At 37.0% G+C, this 21,027-nt stretch overlaps 1 protein-coding gene across 1 annotated transcript in view; it reads left to right on the top strand.

Moving 5' to 3' along the window:
- ARHGAP42 (Rho GTPase activating protein 42) overlaps positions 1–21,027 on the top strand; it is a 169,200-nt gene that overhangs the window by 93,455 nt on the left and 54,718 nt on the right. Inside the window, exons 5-6 of the mRNA XM_054805869.1 lie at positions 14,512–14,613; positions 19,177–19,287. Coding sequence (XP_054661844.1) covers positions 14,512–14,613; positions 19,177–19,287 — 213 coding nt within the window. The remainder of the gene's footprint in view (positions 1–14,511; positions 14,614–19,176; positions 19,288–21,027) is intronic.

Raw genomic sequence — 21,027 nt, 5'->3', positions numbered from 1 at the left:
GCCCAGCTGAGGAGGGCAGTGACAGAGCGGCTTTGGGGGGCACCTGGCCTCCAGCCTGGGTCAGCCCACCACAACAGCATAAAACCGGAGTGCAAATTTCAGGTGTCCTCAGAACATCACAAGAATAGCATTGAAGACCAATTCTTCACACGCACTTGGAAAACCTGAAGGTACCGGACAAATTTGAGAAACGTTCCCCATCAGACATTAGGGTTTGTAATCAAAGTAGCAATACACATATCTGCATCACTTGGTTCTCTCAATTTATACTATTTGCTCCTCTGTTTTTATTGCACATATTTCAGTTCTTCCTTTTCTGTACACACTCAGTTTAAATAAAGCTGAGTTGTCTCCAGAGACTACACAAACCCAGCTTTGCATTGGATAGCCTGTTGATTTACTCCATCTGAGTTTAAAAAAATGACCTCTGCAATTATTGTAGAAACGCGAGCAAAAGCCGGGTGAGGTAACTGGGAAAGGATTTCAGGCACGAAGCATTTTGCCTTATTTGGTAAATGTGGTTTGCAAGTCCCCAGCTGGTAACTTTGGTGAGATCATTGTGTGATGTGTTATGTACAATAAGGCCAAGCTTTCATGTTTCTTTTTATCCATTGGGTACAGTATTTAGTAATATTTGCTCCAATGTTCATTGACCTTTAGTACAACTTAAGTCAGATCAAAGACAACAGAAGCAATTTTGTTTTTATGACTTAAAAGGAGAGTTTTGTTTCCTCCTTACAATTCCATCTGTTTGTTTCATAAAATTATTTATTTTGGCCAGGAGGATTATTTGTTATTATGATTTACTTTCATTGATTCATTCATTCGAAGCTGTGAATTCCTTTCTACTTGGGAAACAAATTCATGTTCACTGCTGGGATTAATTTTCCTGCACCTATGTTGACATATATACTCACATGATGGAGGCATGCCGCAGCTGGCACGCTCTCTCTGTGTTTTATTTCAATTGTCCGGAAGTTGAGGAACATAAACCAAACAACCCCCCCCCATTTTTTTAAAGTCTGTCAGAAAGCTGTCAAAGCAGCATTTTAGATAGGTATCTAAGACCAGTTAGAAATGCCAGAATGCCCATTTTGTGAACTGATTTCCTTGGTATCTAATCAAATTATAGCACTTCTTGTAAGTTCAAATATTCCTTTAACCAAGAAAAATGAATGATCTTGCTCTAGTAGGTACAGTGGAAGGTATTTCATTATAAGCAGCATCTGTTTACTCCAGGTTTGGTACTTGTGACCACTAGTTTGTGGGTATTTTATTGTCAGTCTGAACCATAGGGGAGAGGAGTCTGGGGGAAGGAAGCAGAAATGGAGGCCAGGCCAGGATAACTGATGGCCAAATGTTTTGAGTTAACATGCAGCACAGTTTCCCAAAAATGGTTATTACCAGAGTTACCTGATATCTTTTTTTACAAGATAAGTTATTCTATAGGCAAGGAAATGCAGCGGATTAAACCTATTTCTATTTCAGCAAGGCCTTTAAAGCGCTATACATGGGACAATATATTTCAGTTTAGCTGGGGGTTAGTGTAGGAAACCCAGTCTGTCTGAGGAGCTGGCTATTGGGGAGAGGGCAGTGAGTTTTGTTTACGGGAGAGATTGTCTCATTAGAGAGAAGTTACTAATTAGAAGATCCCAAGAGGCAATTTGAGATGAGTCTGTTGTTTTATTTTTGGTAATGACAAGGTAAAAAAAAAAATCTGGTGGTGCTGACGCACCTTGGGATTGCCATAGAGTGGGGGTATGGCCAAGACAGAGGAGGAGGACTGTGGAGGATTGGGGAGAAAGAGTAAGATGGAATGACTGAGCGTGAGGAACTGAGGCTACCCAATGGTCATGACACAGCTGCAAACCAGAAGATTTGCTGTACTGATAAAAAACTCTGGTGGCAATCTCTTTAGATATTATAGGCTTTAAGATCTGTCTCTGATACAGAAGTACAAATTTTCATTAGGTTTTATTTTACTTATATAAATTCTTTGGGTTTGGATTAAGCTTGTGAACTGTGAAAGAGTTGTACATTGCATTTATAAATACATTTAATTCCAAGATGTTGGTCCTAGATCATTTTTATCTGAGAAATAATTAAGAATATGTTGTCTAATCTGGTGTTAGTTAAACTAGTATTGACAGATGAAGAACTGGGAAATTAGGAGACTAAGCTAAAAAAATACCAATTTTATAATGGTAAATTTTGTTGGTGACAGTTCTAAGAAAAGTTGAAAATTTGAAAACTTCTTCAGATTAAATATTGTTTAAAATGTTTGTTGTTTCACATTGACTTTTTGCTATTTCCTTCTGGATTTCAGTGTCTGTATATGGAGTCCTCTGTGAGTTGTCCCAGATCCTAAAATTTGGGGTAGCTGGATTGTTGCTTGTCAACTGCAGCTATCTACTTTTCCCTTTGTAATTTGCATTTAATGAAAATGTATAGTATAAAAGTAATTTCAAAATAGATCAAATGTATTTTCACTTTAAAATATAGCTGTTCAAATAAATTTATGGCAATAGGAAGCTGTGAAAGACCTGCATCAATTTGGTAATAGCTATTAAAATAATTTTTTTAAAAGTAGAAAATAACTGTAGCGGTAGGAGCAACCACTGCTTCTTGTACACTTCTGTATGTGAAAATATTTGGGAAATTTCAAAAATAGTGGTGAAGAGCCCAGTGTGCACACACTTCATCTTTTCAGGCAGTCTTATTTTCTTCTGTGGAAAGCCAAACCGTTAAGCTGGGAGATATCTCTGGCTAAGCACCTGGACCCAGAGTTTTTTCGAAGCAATTAATCTACTTGAGACAGCTCTTGTCATTCTGCAAATGCAGCAAAATAATTTTCTTGTTGCAGTTTACTTCAGCAACTATTTCGGTCAAGGCTGAGAAAATTTTATGAAATTAACAGAAAAAAAGAACAATCCTAAAAGCTTGTTTCACTTCTAGTGTATTCCTTTAAAAAACAAGAGCAAAACCTCAAATCTCATAACTAAAAGATTATGCACACAGTGATTAAAAACTGTCAGTTCAATCCATTAACTGCAGGTGTTTGTTAGTAAACCAGTTAATATTATGTGCAAAGTCTGTTTTAATAAATTCTGTTAAATGCATTCTTTCTGTTAAAGTTGTTATGATTAACTGGCTGACTGACTAAAACCAGTTTCTGAAGCTGTGTTTTTTCTGCACTTTAATAAAATTCTAATTTGCATCCAAAAGAAAACAGATATAAATTAAGGGTAAGTAAATTAGTCCTCTATAGTAAATAGGAAATGTAATTTACTGTGTTCTGCCATAACGTTTAAGAATTAAGACTTGGAATAAATGTGTGAATCAGTGGAATCTCTTAAGTGAATATGCAGTGTATTTTTGTTGGCAAAAAGAACCATTTATTTTTAAAAAAATCTATGGTTAGTAAAACAAAAAATAAAAACTTAAGTAGCAAATATCAACCCTTCTATTGAAAAAAAAAACCCCAAAAGAACATAAAAATGCAAGAAAAATATGCACATCTCTAAATAAATTAAGGCTATTTTCATGCTAGTTTAAATCAGCCCCCTGTAATCTGTGTCACAGGAAGGACTCGGGAAGGTTGCATCCTGACCTCACATGGCTGTTAGAATCCTGCTGGACTCCTGAGCCGTGATTAGAAGTATGAACAAGGACATTCAACTCCAAACTTAACTTCCAGTTCACAGGGGAACTGAACCCCTTACTGAGTGCTTCGTGGCACAGAGGATTTGGCAAATATTCTCAGTCTCAGTAGGATACAGTAGCTCTGCTCATCTATTATCTCGGTCGCAGTGGGGAGAGGATTACATTCCACACCTGAAAAACAAATTTCAAGGTTGTTGATGAGAGTCTTCAAGAATCTCAAGGAGGATTTATGAGAAATATAGGAGGTGGCCAATTACCCATGGCACAGAGCAGGACAGGACTTGGAGGAAGCAGAGAGTTTAGATTTCTTTTCCCTGCACAAGATCTTGATCTTCAGTTAGTCAAAGGCACCTACTCCCCTGTCTCCCCGCGCTCAAAATAAGACTCCACCTTGAATTTTTGGCATCCTTTATCAAACCAAATTCATCGTGTTTTCAAAAAGGCAGCTGCATGCTCTTATCCTACAGGGATTACTTCAGAGTTGTGCTCGTGGATGTTGCATAGTGCCACAGCTGTACCAAACACTTAACACTAAAATCGTGAGGCTTTTTACGTGGGTATAAATCTGTTAATCTTATTCTGTTACGTGTTGGGGTTTTCTTCAGCAGTTTTGGGGAAAATAAAGATCTCTCTCGCCATTGCTTCCTTTTCTTCTGTGGTGTATTTAAGACAACAGCATAAAACCAGATCTATGGGCATTACTCAGATGATGTTGAGCCTATTGGTCTTTATTCCACACCTATGGCAGAGTTGCATTTTCTGTTCTAAACAGAAAAATCATTTGATTGGGACACTTGGCTGTATCGCCATAGGTTTGCCTTCATCCAGTGTCTTGTTCTGTCTATGCAGCAGGTTCTGCAGGGGCCTGGGAATATAAAAACATGCATTCTCTTTGGCAAAGCAAGTAAAATAGCTCCACTCCAAAGTACAGTGGGGGATAGTAGCTGGAAAGTATCACTTCTATACTGTAACAAAAGATGGGCATCGTTACTTGAAGCCTGAATGTGTCCTGGTATAGATACAGGAGCACCAAGAGCTCCATCCTTCCACCAAATGAACCAGCTTCGTTATTTCAGGGTCTTTCAGGCCACCGCAGAACCATTTGTTCCTGTGGAGCTTGCCAAGAAGGAGTGGTCTCAGATGGTTGTTTTGATGGGAAGATTGTCCCTCCCTAAGAAGTAAACTGCAAGCACTGTTTGAGCTTAACAACGCCACTGGAGAGGCATGACTCTTCACCCCAAAGTGATAGTTTGTGTTCCTTTATCAGTGCTGTAAGAGCGACTCTCAAAATAGATGCTGTCAAAACAAAACAAAATCACTTCTGACATTAACCCCAGACTGTTTCCTTTTTTTTTCTGTCTGTAAACAGCATAGCTTCCAGTTGTGTGTATTAATCTAAAAACTTTCTCATAACACTTCCCGAGTTCTTCCTCGGATCAGCGTCACGGTCCTGTTGCGATGACGTGGAAGGTGGCGTGGGACCACAAGCTGTGCTGAACGTGCTGCTGGCACGCTGAAATCAGGGATGTCGGCTGATTGGTTGGCATAGATGGGAGACTGATTCCCAAAGAGGGTTTTTAAAAAGAAATTACTACTTAAAAAAGAGATATTTTTATCTTCTGCTTTTAAAATAAAGCAGTGAGTATGTGACTAGTAAGCTAGTCTGCCAGAATTGCTTTATTTGAATGACAGTATATTCTTTGCAGCTTTTTTGCATTTTCCTTGCTTTAAGTGCACAAAGGAAAGAAGACAGTTGCTAACAGTATGCAGATGAAACGGCCTCTTTATACCCATTTTAGTTTACTGGCATACCAGGACATTACTGAAATACACTTCATTTGTGAGGGAATCTAGCATAGGAAAGGAGGCGTAGAGAACCTGAAATGCACCGTGCCTCCGTGGGGAGGAAAGAAAGCCGGTGCCGATGGGAGGAATGTGGGTGAGGAGAGCAGCAACATCAGGTGCGGGATGCTAACAAGGCAGCTGCTCGGGGAACGGGTGATGGCCGCTTAGGGAGACAGAGAAACGGACAAAGAGAAGCAGTGGTGGCAGGAAAGGGGCAATGGCGGAGACCAAGGGAAGTTGTTAACCAGTGTAATACAGTTTTAAAAATTGGTTGTAGCAGCCCTGCTCTGTGCTTACACTGCATGTGGAAGGATACCATATCTTTAGTATTTCTGTGCACTTATGTTAGTAACTGTAGAGCCAAGTCTATCTTCTCTGTCCTTAGTATGAGAACTAGAGAATCAAGAAAAGCAAACCTTTTTTTCACTGTTGGCACAACCCTGGATAACAGGTTGGTGCGACTGCTGACCTGGAAGGGCCAACTTCTAGCTGTCTAAACATGGGTGAAGCTGAGAGATTTGTTCCTGCTTAGTCCAGGTGCTGATGTGGAAGATTAGGCAAAAAGTGGAGCTGCCTGTTCTCCATGAGTAAGACCAGTCCACTTCAGTGTCATCCACTGTAAATATTGCTTTTCTTGTGTCCACGCAGTCCATGCGTGGCACTGTTTGCATCAAAGAGTTGGCTACAACCCACCAGACCTATGCAATGGTCTTACATTGTTCTTTTCCTGTAAACCTCCTCTTGTGTTTGCCCCACTTTGTCATCTGAACTGAACTGAATTTGGTGCTTATGGAAATGAAGCAGAAACAGTAAAAGGCATTGTATTTATTTTTTTTTTTATGAACTTTAGGAAGCTCTGTAAGTTTGTACTGGAACTAGATAATGAGGAGAAAAAAATACACCTATTTTTTACCCATGAAGAGAAGGTCTCCTCTCTGGTCTGATTTTGTAAGCGTTAATGTTAACAGGTTTACATGGAGAGTGTTGCCAGCTCAGTGACTTCAGTGTTTTGAATATTCTAAATCACAACGAGTTATTGTTGATTGATTTTTATTTCTGAAGAATAGCATGCCCCAAATGTGAGTTGGCTTCTTTCCTTTTATCATGTAAGCAGTGACTTAGGATTGGGTTGTATCTTTTGTCATATATCAATCAATAGCTATATTGATTTCTAACAAATATCTGCATTGCTTATGACATGAGCAGTTTATTCTGTATGACTTTTGATGATGTATACAGAGTTAACTCAAGTTTCTTTCTGAATTCCTAAAGAACATGGATAACTTTCTTTTTTAAATCATTGAGTCACAAACTTTTCTACAGGAACAGGAGACCTTATTATTACGATAAAACGTTTTCAACTTCAGAAAACTATCCTAAAACTGCTTCAGAGAAGAGTTTAAAAAGTCCATTTCTGCTGTTCTAGGGAGCTTCTTCATATTATTTAAGCAGTAGCATGCTAATATCCTAAGTGAGATATTCCAGCAAAAATACTTCATATTTAGTAGACAGTAAAAACAATAAAACTAGATTACGTGTGTAGACTTACCAGTCCTGCTGTTTGGGCAGGGATTTAACAGATTCCCAGACATCTAGCAGCTACTCCTGGAATCGGCAAATGCCAAATAAACTCGAGACAACTCTGCAGCTGAATAACAGGGAGTCTAATGTGTCCTGCTTTGCGACCTGCCAGCGTTGGCGGGTTTGCATGTCTTTTCACAGCAGTGCTGGGAACTTTTCATAGGGTTTTTTTTTTCCATTTCAAGAGTGAATTTTTTTGGAGAGAAACAAATGACATCCTAAAAACATATTTGTTCATTTAATAGTAACAGCTTCGTAATTTGAACAGAATTTTAGATCTCATAGAAATAGTGAAACTTTTCTGCTTTTTTTTTTTTTTCAGTCTTCACTGGTAAGTACCTTCTGTCTGCACAGATCTGATGGAATTAAATCAGCAAGTATTAGGAAACAGCTGTATGATTCTCCTCTTCCAGGAAACACTTTTGAAAATATCTGATATTTGCATCTGTCAAGGCATTACAGAGGAAAAAGAAAATTTTCTTCAGAAGTTTATGAACCTGAAAGTAAATTATCTCTGGCAGGGTTATTCAGTATTTTACACAGATGTGAACTCCATCCTAAACTTAAATTAGCTTTGGGGTGTTTAAAGTACGTTTTTCATTTTATGTGTATCTTACCTGGTTTTAATTGAGGTTATTTTTTAAACTGCCAGTTTTTAATATCTGTCTTCATAGCTTTAATGCTGCTAAACACTCTTGTATTCCTGGTTTATTGCCTTGTTATACTTCATAGTGGCAATATGTTCTTTTTATTATAATTATTTGTGTCTTACACCATATTCTTTTCTGGATATTCATGGTTTGCATATGGTTGTTCTTTTTTAGTAAAGAATTGATTTAGAGATTTATAGTTGTTAAGACATTTAATTTTCTACATAATGCATTCAGCTTCAATTTGGAAGTGTTTTCACTAGCAGTTAAGAGTAACATAAGTCATAATTTATGACTATATTAACCCTATTTTATATTGAGCAGCAATCGTTTCTTTATAAACTATGATATAACTTTGTACCACTTCATATTATTTGCTAACAATACATAAACAGTGCTCTTTAACCTCCTAGTTTTCTCAAAGATTTGGAGAAACCCTATAGCCTCATCATACATTAAATTCTGATTGGGAGGAGGAGGAGGGAAGGAGTTTTACATCCTCTTTTCACTTTTCCTTTTGGAAAATCCCCTTTGGCTTTATCTTAAACTGTGAGCATTTGCATAACAAATCAAGATCTCTACCAAAAAGAAATTCCCCCCCCCCCCCCATCCAGACATCTATCAAAATGCAGTCTGTGGTCTCAGATGCCTATGATAATTTCAGTTTTATTAAAACCAAACAAAACCCACCAACCACCTCCATGAGAATTCCAAGCAAAACCTCAGGCAAAATAAAATGGAGGGTCAATCTATTTCTTTTTTCCTCAGAAGAGAAGTTGTGAGAGTCTGAGATTTCATATCTTCCAGGATATCCATAGGATCTGAACTCAAATCAGTCTTTCCAAGACTAAGTTTAGTTTATTTTCTAGTCTACAGTTCTACTTTTCTTTGTCCTACTACTTAGTACGAGATGATCCCCAAAATTTACAACTCCAAACAACGTTCCAATAACTTTGTAGAAATACATTTTGAATTTTTTTTTTAAGGTAATGAAAAAGGTGGCTTTGAAAAATATATTTGATGTCTAAACTTCCAGCAATGAACTATCTCCAGTGTGTTGTTATATCGACATTTTTGCAGTTGTTGTCAGAGAGAAAGAAAGCGGACGTGGCTTTATTGATCTCAGCAGAGTTCACCATCGCCTTCAGTTTCTTCCACTGACAATTGTGTCTGACTTGATCTATATTCGAGTCGTACTATTGCATTTCTGTGCCAGTTTCTACAGTTTCTGAGTTGCTGAGAAAAATATGTACCAATTTTGGGTGGGGGGAAAAAGAAATCATCACAGCCATGTTTCACAATGGTCACTTGTTTCTTAATCAAATGAGGGATTCTTGTTGAAATTTTTTTCTCCAAATAGTTTCTTTGCAATGTTTTCTGTTTTCATTTCCTTTCTTGATCCTTTTAAAATCACCTCTTACCAAACATGTTTATTTTATGGTTGCGCAAGGATATTGTTATTGAAAATTAATCTGTACTAAATGCGCAGGGGCTTTTTGTTTTAAAGATTAGCATGTTAAAGTTTAAATATGACTTCTGGGACAAAGAAAGAGTAAAAATACTTTATTTAGAGGCAGTTGTAAGATTTAGCTAAGATATACTAATAGATAAGTATAGCACCAAAAGTCATTACAACTAGAAAAAATGTAAAGAAATGGGAAGGATGGCAAAGGCTCTTTGCGGAAAATAAAGAGCAATAATTTATATATCAATTCCGAAGATGCATACAACAATTTTGATGTAAAATAATGGACACAAATCAGTGGCAAATTTAGACCATTAAAAAAAATATCTGATTTCTTGATGTTCCCACTGGAAAAGAGAAATCAGCTTCAAAATGTAATAACTTTTTCTGGTTTACATCCAAAACTACAACTTGTGGTTAAAATTTCTAGTAATCATGCCAGCAATTTGTTGCATGCATTTAATTAGTTACAGCACGGAATCAAGATCTTTCTGAATAGAAAAAGAATTATCTGGCTCAATCGAGTTAGCTTTTTAATAATTGATGTCTGATCTTTTCACAGCCATAGATTTCTGTAAAGAGGGATAGGAGGAGATCTTTTGAGTTAAACTTCTAACTGGCACATCTATAATTAGCGGTATCTTGAGCAAAATTTATCTATGAAAAAATAATTTTCTCTTTTTGGAGATTGTCTAATCAATTTTGAAATAAAACTCTAGAGGAAAACTAAGTAGAGAGAACAAAACTGGGAATTAAACTTAGATTTGGTATTACATGACCTGACTCTGTCAGGAGGGTAGTGGAAATTCGTAAGACGCCATCTCATGCTAGAAGCTGAGTGTTTGGTTAAGGGCCTTCCCAAGGGGGTTGTTAGAAATTTGAGGTATTTAAAACTGTAAATATTTTTGAACTGACTTACAGCTTAGTGACCTGACACACCTGAGAACAGTTAAACAACTACAGAGTGACATTTACAGTGCTTAGAGTCTGCAGAACTTGATCTGTACAAAAGGTATCAATGACTTACACATCAGTGTAAAATATGGCAAAGATTAGTATTTTGTAATTTGTCTTTTTCTGTGTTTAGATTTTTTTATTGCACCCTCTTAATTATCTCATGTGGGGGGTTTTTATATGTTCTTGCTGGTATTTTGACAGAAATGATTGATAAGTTTCCAGGGCAAAGAGAAAGGATGAGGGTTACTTGCAGGAAGGATGCGTGAGGAAGAAAGGTAGCCGGAGGTTGAAAGGAGTAAGAGGCGTAGTGCCTAGGTCAGGAGTAGCATCTTTCTCGTGGCCACGTACCTTGTGCTTTGTATCATGGCTGGTGCTCCCTGTTCTGGTAACAGTACAGCACGAGCTTGCTTATCCAGCCACATCTCTTCTCTCCTTGGGGTTTGATCCAATGTGGAATCTAGAGGCAGAAGCAATCCTCTGTCTCCTAAGCTTTGAGGAGATCGTTTTGCATGGAAACTTTCTTTGTAAACCTCCTGGCTTGTGGAAGAGCAGGAGTCTCAGTCTCACGGGCACAGATTGCTGTGCCCAGGATTCAGATGATTAATTTGGGCAGCAGCTGTGTGTGAGAGAGAGTTTTGAGGGTGGCAGAAGACAAGGCTGAGGCTGGAGTCAGAGAAGCCTGTGACTCCACTTAGGATGCGCCTGTGTGCTGTGAGTCACCGGCTGAGTGTGCGAGGTGAGTTATCTTGGCATAAACTGAAGTGTTTCTTCTCTTCCAGAAAATGAATCACCTGCTTGTAAGTGTATCTTTCTTTGTTAATTTTTATGAGATAAACAGTTTTCAGAGGCTTCAGTACATTCAAATATGTGGTTTTTACTGGCATAGCAGAGGACATTTCAAGTGAAGGGAACTCATTCACCTGTTGGGGCCAGTATTTTTTAGACTTTTCCCAGAAACATGTCTGGGTGATGAGCACAGCTCTGGAAACACTGGCCTGCTGGCACTGCAGCCTTATTCCCAGAAGTATCACCAAGTAAAGACACTAATGCAGTCAAAACTGCCAAGCGATCTTTATTCTCAGTCTACTGCTGTTTATTCTCCCTACTTTGTCTGCTTCCAGCTTTGAAGGGAGAAATTTTGTTGTGTTAAAATCTGAGGTAAAAAAGGGGAGAAGTTAACAGGATGTGCTGTCCCTGGAAACGCTGTGCTCAGGCTAAAAGTTGTCCTGTTATCAAGGAAGCTCCTAATTGTTAGTTTTCTCTTTAACTTAACTGGTGTAAAAACTGTGAAGGTGGTGGGTGAGTGGATCATTGTTACAGCAGAGAGGTACAGTCTGGGAGGGGGCTGACAGTGCTGGCAGAAGACCAGGAGAGCCTTAAATTCTGCGTGTCCACACAGATGGTGCCACAGAGATCTTCATGAAGCTTCACATGAGATACAAGATGCCTTGCAACCACAATTAGTTTATTTGAATTTTGTTTTTCTTAGTAGAGTTGTATCTGTTTGGATGTGATCATTTACTTCTTTAGTTTTCCTTTTTACATATAAAGAGAATAGATAATGTGATATGTAATTCACAGGTTTTGTTGTAGATGTTAGCACAAAATATAAGAGGGTGGATTTGGCACACTGGGAACTGCATTAGATGTATGAATGGATCTCTCTTGGCATTGACGTGCATTTGTCATGCTGTAGGGTAGAAGAGGAGCTATTTCAGATGGCCAAGTCCCATTTTTACACCTTTCTCTTTGACTCTCACCAGCCAGCTTAGACTGGTGAGAGTCTTTTCCAGCTCTTGTTAGTTAAAGTTATGTTAATGTTATTGTGAGCTCAAGTGCCTGACCAGACTTTAGATCATCCATTACCTGTACATCCGTTTGTTTCTAAGACAAATAGTTCACAAGGCAAGAGGAATACCTATTGCTCATATCGTAAATCTATTAGGGAAGGAATTGATGCTGCCCGGGCTAGGCTGAGTGATTCCCAGTCTGACACAGATAATCCTGCAGGAGCTTTGCCTGTGGCTCCACGTCTCATTCCTTAGGTCTGGCCTCTGAGACAGCAAAAGCAAGCACGTCACACCAAGATGTGCAGCAAATGTCGTCTGCACCCAGGCTTCATTGTCAAAGGCCATGGCAAGTTACGTTCTGAAGTAGGTGGTCTCTTGGAAGGGGTATCCACTCCAGCAGCTTGTGGCCAAAGGCTTCAATATTGCAATCGGGCAGACTCCTCTCCCAACTTTCAGTGACGTGGAAAAAAAACATTAAAAAGTAATTCTCTGCATTTTTCATTGCATCAGTTGAGTTTGCCCTTGACTTGGGGATTTCCTCAAGATGGTGACTATGCCACCATAATCCAGTTCATTTTTTTAACTTCATTGTCTCAGAAGATAAGACAGTGAGCAACTAACTGCAGCTTTTATTCAAAAGTTATGTGTCTGTGGTGTGTGATCAACTGAACTGAATTTCTTTTTGTGTCCGAAGGAGACATCGAGATACTCAGGTTGCTTTTGCTTGATAATAGAGACGTGGCCCTTGAGTATTCTGAAATAAAACTGTGGCTGTGGAACTGACCTCTGATTTCAGTCCCACAAAAGTTGATTTCTGGGCTAAGCGGTCATTTGGCGAGTCCTGCCTTCTGTCTTCTCCTTTCTTTTAAGAATGTGTTTGGGAAAGATTTTGGAAGATTATTCATATAGCTTTTTTACTCTTGCGAGGCAAAATACAAGCTTTTATTTTTTATTTTTATCTTTTTTTTCTCGTATCTGCATAGTTGCAATTAAATATAGAAGGCATTGGGAATATTGTTAATTAATATTTTGTTGAGTCAAATGCCTTTTCCTTCTGATGTTTTCTGAAGGTATTTCTATTGTGAGGTAACGAGAACGTTAAATTGTGCATATTTTTCATACTAAATGTATTTGAACTTTTTGCAGTATAGAAAGTATATGTGTTTTATAATCTAGTATAATTACCATTGTGAACTTTAGTCACTGGCAGTGATCAGTAAGTAGTTTGTTGTTACAGCTGGTTGATAAGTTTCCATTCATGGCATTAAATTCTTCCTTGTATTTCTTATTTCTCTGACTGACCTCCCTTTCCCATGACATGACAAAGAAAAACAGGGTGGTGCTACAATGCAGGCTAGTTATTTGGTTTTGTATATAACAAATTCTAGGGAGAAAGAGGTCAGGAAAAGAATCACTACAGTTCCGAAGATGACTTGATGTTACTGCATTATGTCCAGTAATTAGTTTTTCCACCATTAATAGCTTTTGCACATGTGTAAGTAGGACTTGTTGTCTTGAGTTTTCTTTGTTTTCTCAAAATATTCAACTTATTAATCATTAGAAAGAATCATTAGGACTTACCTAAGATTGTAAAAGTCACTGGCAGAGAGTTGATCTTAATTAGAGGACATATAATTTTATAATTAAAAATCGTATTTTTATCATTAATAATACTCTGATGGGATATTTCCTTTAATCCTTTCTCCAGTTGCCTGAAATTTGGCACTTCTTGAAAGACGGAAAAGCTTTGAGAAAGCTGTCTTTTTCTTAAATATCAAATTTAAATTTCAGAATAGCTGATTTTAAAAAAATTGAAGTATAAATTGTAAATTAGATTGCAGAAGATGTTTCTTAATTTACTCATAGCAGTAGCTTTCTTATGTATTATCATGTATTAAAGTAGTCTTACAGTAGAAATGTGAGGATTGTCTGCACATGATAGGAAAAACTTAAGAGGAGTGGGAAAGGAAAAAGAGGATAATTCTTTTAAATGAGACAAGCTTAAATATTCAGACACATCAAAATGTTATTGGAAACAGACTTTTGGACCAATTTCCTTTTGCAACCACGTATGTGCTTTTCCATCATCCTTGTATTTTAAGAGTGTGGGTGGAAAATAAGCATGTATTAGTCTTAAACACAAAGGATAGGTCTATATCATCATCAAATTTGTTATACTCACCTACCTCTTCACAATGTTTATATTCAGCAAAGACAGTGTGACAGGTAGGTACATTTATAAAACATGGGGGAGATTATTTTGCATTAAATGTCTGCTTAGCAAGATACCACCTACATGAAACCTCATGTATATTTATTATGGGAAACTATGTGAGTCTGTTGTCTAAGTTTATAATTTATGGGAAAAATCCTGCTTAATAATGCCTTTAATAATTGAATTAGTCCTCCTAGTATCTTCAGGCCCAATTCAGAATTAAACCCTAAAAACAACAAAAATGGCTTTATAACCAGGCCTATTTTGGCACCTATTCTTTCTTTTAATTTAAGTTAGCGGTGATATTTAATCAAATACTTTACTTGGCAATGTTTTGTTTTTCAGGATGGGAAGAAGAAGTTTGACAAGGAAAGTGAGAAATATTATTCCATCCTAGAGAAGCACTTAAATTTATCAGCAAAGAAGAAAGAATCTCATTTGCAAGATGTAAGCACTAAACACACTCTTAACCAGCTTCACGTTTGCGTAGAGATCATGATAACAAACTGGTTCTCTTCAAGACATGCTGTGTTTTGTTAATGTGAACTTGTGGTGATTTCTTGTAGTCACGCTTGTTGTGAATATAAATTCTTGAGTGGGATTAACGTGACCCTAGTAAGAATTAAGTATTTTAACAAGGCAATGTTCTACATGTCCAACTTTGTGTACTTCAAATACAGCTAATGTTTACTGGTTGCAACAACAGAATTATATTGCTACAATAAAAATGTGACTTTTATAAAGCATATATGGAATATTTGAAAGTCAAATAATTAATTGCTTTTTTTGCTATTTAATTTATTACTCGATGAAATTATGCTTCTGTTTCACATAAATTTTAATCTGGGAGACTAAACTGAGATCACTTTAATGATACTTTTTTTATGCTTCTTTTTTCCTCTTTTTCACCTTATTCTGAGATTGCAGCATCAAGCCCTGAAATTGTATCCACAACTTAAGCTTTGAAGAGTCTATATGGCTAATTCTTTTCTGTTAAAAAAAACAAACCATGATGAATTCTAGTTTAACAAGAGGATTCCAGGGCCTTTCACTATTCTGGTAGAAATAATTATGATTTGTCTTTGAGACAAATTACAGTAAAACGAGCAATTTGATACCAATGACACTTTGAGATTTGTGCCAAAAGGAGTTAAAAGTTATTTTGATGGGATTACTGTTGTCATGGTGACTCTTAAATCATGGTGATTAGTTTGCAGATGGAGTTTTCACAGAAGATGTGAGCATCACTCAGTCACAAATTATCAGATTATTTTTTTCTTCATGTTTACAAGTAATACTATAATTTGAAATAAATGAGGCTTGGCAATTCAAAATTTGTGATAAAGTTTATACTCCTGAATTGCCATTGCTATCTATATAATAATCAGTCTAGATGAGACATTAGTTAGGATTGTTTGATTGATCTACTTGTATGTCAAAGTTTTATATGTACAGCTTTCAACTTTACTAAATATCCTGTGTGTTGCTGAAGAAGCAGTGTTGTTAGAGGCTAAGCATCAATGGAGGGAAAAAAAAAATTCTTATCAAAATGTGGGAAAGTGAACTTAAGTACCAATTTACTCTAGAATAGAAATAAAATTAATAAAATATTTTACTCTTGAGACATGAGAATAATTACAGTCTAAAAACAGCAACTGAAGTGAAAAGTAACAACTGTGAATCCAATAAACTGTGGTAGAATAACAAAGGATTTGGCTCAAGTATATAAACTAATGGAAAAGCAGAATAAATTTTTCCACTGTGTCCTTAAGTGACATCTCTGGATTTGAAAATCTTGTAGCTGAGGTTTTTTGCTTTTCTGGATGCCCCACTTGTAAAGCATCTTGTGATTTCTGTCTTCCCCAGTTTTCCGCAGCTGTAGGTGTGCTGAATCAGCAACATAGACCCACCGTAAGTAGAAGGTACAATAGCAAATCAGTACCAAAAATGTTAACCGGGGAGACTTCTGGCCTGAATCTGTATTGTAAATAAAAGGAAGCCAAGCACCAGTTCCTGGCCCAAAATCCAAGTGATAGCTGTTGACTCACACCCAGAGTGGTTTGGGTGAGCCCCATTTATAGCCCATGTGTCCAGGACAGAGCCAGGGCACAAGCAGAGTGCCAAGCAGTGCTGGTGGCTGGAGCTTTAGTGAAGGGAAGTCCTTGCCTGAAGCTGATGTCTTCCATTTAGTGAGATGGGAATACCATTGTTTGACTGCTGCTGTCACACCAAAAAATACTACTCTTTTTTTAACCTGCTGTTTCTTTGAATTGTTGAGGTTTCTTGGCACCTCATCACATTGTGTGGGTTAAAGAGGACCAGGATGAGCAAGGAGTAGTTCTCGTATTGTATTGGGCTATTTTACATATCTTGAGTGCAAATGAGAGCACCTTGATTAGGCATCTAAAGTTTGATGGTCTGAACATATTCTGTGGAGAGTGGTTTTCATATATCCATCTCATTGAAATGTGTTGGGTATTTTAAGACCCTGCAAGACTGCTTATGCAGTTTACATAGATGATTAGACTTTTTTTCCTTTAGCATCAAAGAGAAACTTCGTAATCCTGTCTTTTTACTGCCTGCAGAAGTCCACAGTGGAGCAGAAAACGGTCAGAATAGAGTGATATGAAAAAAGTTAATAAACCTCTGATTTTATTTCTCTGAAATCTGTTCCAGAATCATGCATAAATATAGTGCAAAGGCTTCAGTCTCCAAGCTTATGTGAAGTTCTGGTATATATTTTAGTGATATCCTACATTAATGAAAATATTACTCACTATAACTAGATATCATACAAGTAGAGACTCAAAATCATATCCATCAAATCTTTTTATTTTTTTTACATGCAGTTTGAAGTCATAGAAAAATGTGTGAAAATCCTTTCAGCTTTTGAAACTTTAAAATCACTTTCAAAGTGGTTCTTACATATCTGAATCCTCGGTGTTCACACAAATTCATAAGCTTCTACAGAAGATATATTTTGGAAATTATGATTTAGTCCCTGTACAGTAGTGGTGATTATGGCCTTAATTTAGGAACCCGTCCATATTTGAGATGGCACTTGGTTGTCATAAGTATCATTACAACTACAATCTGCTTAAATGCTGTTCAGAATAGAGATGGATTTAATTAGGTGTTTAAATACTTTTTCTGAGTCAAAGCCTGAAAGAACTCATTTCTAAAACTACATTCTATTACTCGCTTACAATTAAATGTGAGAGCTGAGGTCTGTCTCAAGTGCTCATTGACTGCACTTCTGTGAGCGAGGGCTTGCTGGATCATGTCCCAGAGTGGTGGCACCTGGTTCTGTTCAGCTATGTAGCATTGTCTTTGTGATATATTTTTTGTGAAATAAAACTGTTAACACAGAGTATCAAATATAACAGTAGCCCAATGCATTATACGAATGGCACATGGCAGAGTTAATTCTGTGGTAAAGCACTTTATTATTGGAATTTTGAGTGCTTGATTTCTGCTTCATAATATTAGTTTTTGTACTTAATTTCCTGATTAGTTTTTTATAGGCATGGAAACGAAATGCTAGTACCAAATAATTCAAAATGTATCATTGAAGCCCATGCTTCGAAGTAGTGCTAGAGCACTGCACTAAGGAAGTGGATCAATACTGTTAAGAGCCTGTGCAGCCATATCACGATAGTAGCATGTCCTTAACTAAAGAAGCAATGTTAATTACATATGGTGCTATTTATCCTGCCTGAAGGGAAACACTGACTTTTTGTATTTATACTATTAAAAGCACTAAACCTCTTTTATGGTGTGTTTGCTCTTTTAATGTTTGTTAGCAAACGAAGGCAACATCTAGCTTTTCCAGTTTTCCCATATTATTTTTAATGCCAGAATTGAACTAAAGAATGTACAGAAGTATGCTACTGTATTTTATCTGGCATATGTCAAAAAAAGCTGAACTGGTTTTAATCATATTGCTGATACTTCGTAGAGTCATAGAACGGTTTGGGTTGGAAGAGACCTTAAAGATCATGTAGTTCCACCCCCCCGCCATAGTTGGGGGGGTTCTAACCCCTCCACTAGACCAACCTAGCCTTAAATATACGTGATAAAATTTCTTTTTGACCTAAGACCAAAATCTAACTAATGCAGCCCAAAAAGGATTTGCTAGAGAAAATGATTTGTTACAAATAAGGATGAACTAAAATGGAATCTGTGTCTCTTCTTTACGCATTATCCACATACTACACTGCTTGCCTCTAAGGTCCCTCTCCCATGGCTTGTTTAAATTGAGGATAAAAGCCTATTACTCTTTATCAGCTGATAATAGTTAATTCTTCAGTTGTTTGGGCAGAAGACTGTTTTGGTACAGGGTCTTCATGTCGGGTGGTATTATTCAGGCACTTCTGACAAGTATTGCCTTGTAGTTCTTGCATTTGAAAATTAAAACATGAAAAATAATTGATTTATGAGGTTAAGGACTTAAATATGTTTATATTCCAAGAGCATGTGACTCATACTATGAAATAATAAGTTGCAAGATGTTATTGTTAGAGACAGTCTTTAAGAAAGAAAATATCTTCCTGGGGAAGGTATCTGAAGCCAAGAAAGAGATATATTTCAGTGCATGCGATACTCAAACATTTCAATAGAAATATTAATCTTTTTGTGTCTCCTTAATTCCTATCCTACTCTCTTCTATTTCTTTTTCTAAACTTTCCATATACCAGGGACAATGTTTCTGCTGCCATCTTTCTTTGTTTCCCTCCAGGCTTTCCTAAAAACTAGAATATTAAAGTGCAAAAAGGAAGAGGAAATGGAAAAGGCATGGGGAAAGGGCATGAGGCTAAAATGTGTAATCTTGGCTTCTTAAACTTGTGTTTAGCTAATTTAAGTAGATATTCTGATTTTCAGGAAGAAAACTGAACCCCATGACGCTTGTAAAGTAATCTTATGGAAGATCCATTTGTTAATGGCAAAATCTGTTTTTAAAGCAATCATGAGAGTAAATTAATGTTGTCTATATTTCATTTTGTCTTTTAGGCAGATACACAGATTGACAGAGAACATCAAAACTTTTATGAAGCATCATTAGAATATGTTTTTAAAATTCAAGAAGTACAAGAGAAAAAGAAATTTGAATTTGTTGAACCTGTAAGTTTTAAGTTTTATTTTCTTTAGAATGCATACATTTATAGCTGAAAATTTAATTTAAAATATCTATTTTTTGCTTCCTTTTTTAAATTGTGATCACAGGTTGTTTGTATATAGATAGACATTAAGATCTTGGCTTGGGCACTTTCCATATTTATTAAAGGTTTATGTAAGAATATCATATCTACTGTGAAGTGAAACGTCTGATGACTTGGAGTGTGCATAACATTTTAATGGGACAGCATGTAATGTGTCTGTGCAACACATGATGGATGTTTCCCAATACCATGGTTCCATGGCTGAAATTTTGAGCCAGTTTTTGGATTTAAATATTCCATCTAGGCAGTGTAAACATATGTTTTTCTGAGTTATACATGAAATAAAGTGAAAAATCAGTTTTTCCGTAGGATAGGTAAGTTTATTTTTTTTGTTGGTGGGGTCATTTGTCTGTAGTTTACTTTGCACGTAAAAGAAAGCATATGTTGGCACACCATAAAAGTGGAAGACAAAGTTGTGTTTCAAAGTCCATATTTAGATCTGGGATTTTCTCCTGGACTGTTTTTCAACCCCGCACCCCTAACTATCTTCTGGGTCAGTCAGTACCAAAAGCTGCTTCAATATGATGTGCTAGCATATTTCTGTGGCATATTAGTAGTATTACTACCGTTCATGTCATACAGGACTAGCTGCCCTTATTTAGTTAGTAGCTGTAGCCCTTGACAGAGAACTTCCAATGTCATCTCTCCCTTCCCATTAAGCACATTGAGCAGAGCAGAGCATCAGTTGTGGAAGAGGAACATGACAAGTATAACTTTCTCTCTCTCTCTCTCCACACCATCTTCCAGCTTCCTTGTAGCTAACCGAAGCAGCACTCTTGACTGTGAAACAGGTTGAATTACATCTCTAACACCCAGTGTCACCAAGAAGAGCTACTCAGATGCCTCCTTTCCATGAGATGAGAATGTATTGTATAGTGAATGTTTGACATTGATGCAAACTAATGAACCTGGATTCAGCAAGCAGTACTTACAGAAATCCTATCTTTATGGCATACAGCTGCCAAATCTTAGAGACTAAAACTTTGCTCGGATTCCTAAATAAGAACATTTTTCTACTTGTCACAGATTAATCCAGAGTGTCTCTCTCTGACTACTTCTGCAAAACTCTCACATCTTGGAAAAATCTAGCAATCTTGACCTAGCTCTGACCCTGATATAAGAGACTTTATGCTCCTTTAAAGTAATAAAAACTTTCTATATTGAGAAGAAGTTTGTACATCAGGAAATATTATTGTGCAATTGCATATAGTTCAAATAGGGCATCTTTCATCCTATGTGCTAAACAGAGAGGAAAAATAAATTTGATTTTATATATTTTAGCTGGAGATACTGAGCTTTAACTTTTGACCAGGACCTATCCCCACACTATGTCAGTCATAACAGCACCAGCTATGGATGTCCAAAATGAAAGAGCAATTTATCAGTTCATCAGTGCTGATACTGAGCAAGCAATCAGGGCAGGTTGCTGGTAAACTCAGTCTTGTGGACCTGGGTATTTTTGTCACCAGGTGTACACATGCAGCAGGTAGAATTTACCTTTGAGTGGATCAGTTGCCATCCTCTGTCAGATCAGTAGGTATTTTTGCCCAATATGCTGTTTGTTGCACACATTTTTGTTTGTTTTGTGGTGTGGTCAACATGCTGGAGGGAAGGGATGCCATCCAGAGGGACCTTGACAGGC

This window comes from Grus americana, chromosome 1 (genome assembly GCF_028858705.1).
Source record: "Grus americana isolate bGruAme1 chromosome 1, bGruAme1.mat, whole genome shotgun sequence".
Classification (NCBI taxonomy): domain Eukaryota; kingdom Metazoa; phylum Chordata; class Aves; order Gruiformes; family Gruidae; genus Grus; species Grus americana.
This window is presented reverse-complemented; position numbering and strand designations above follow the sequence as displayed.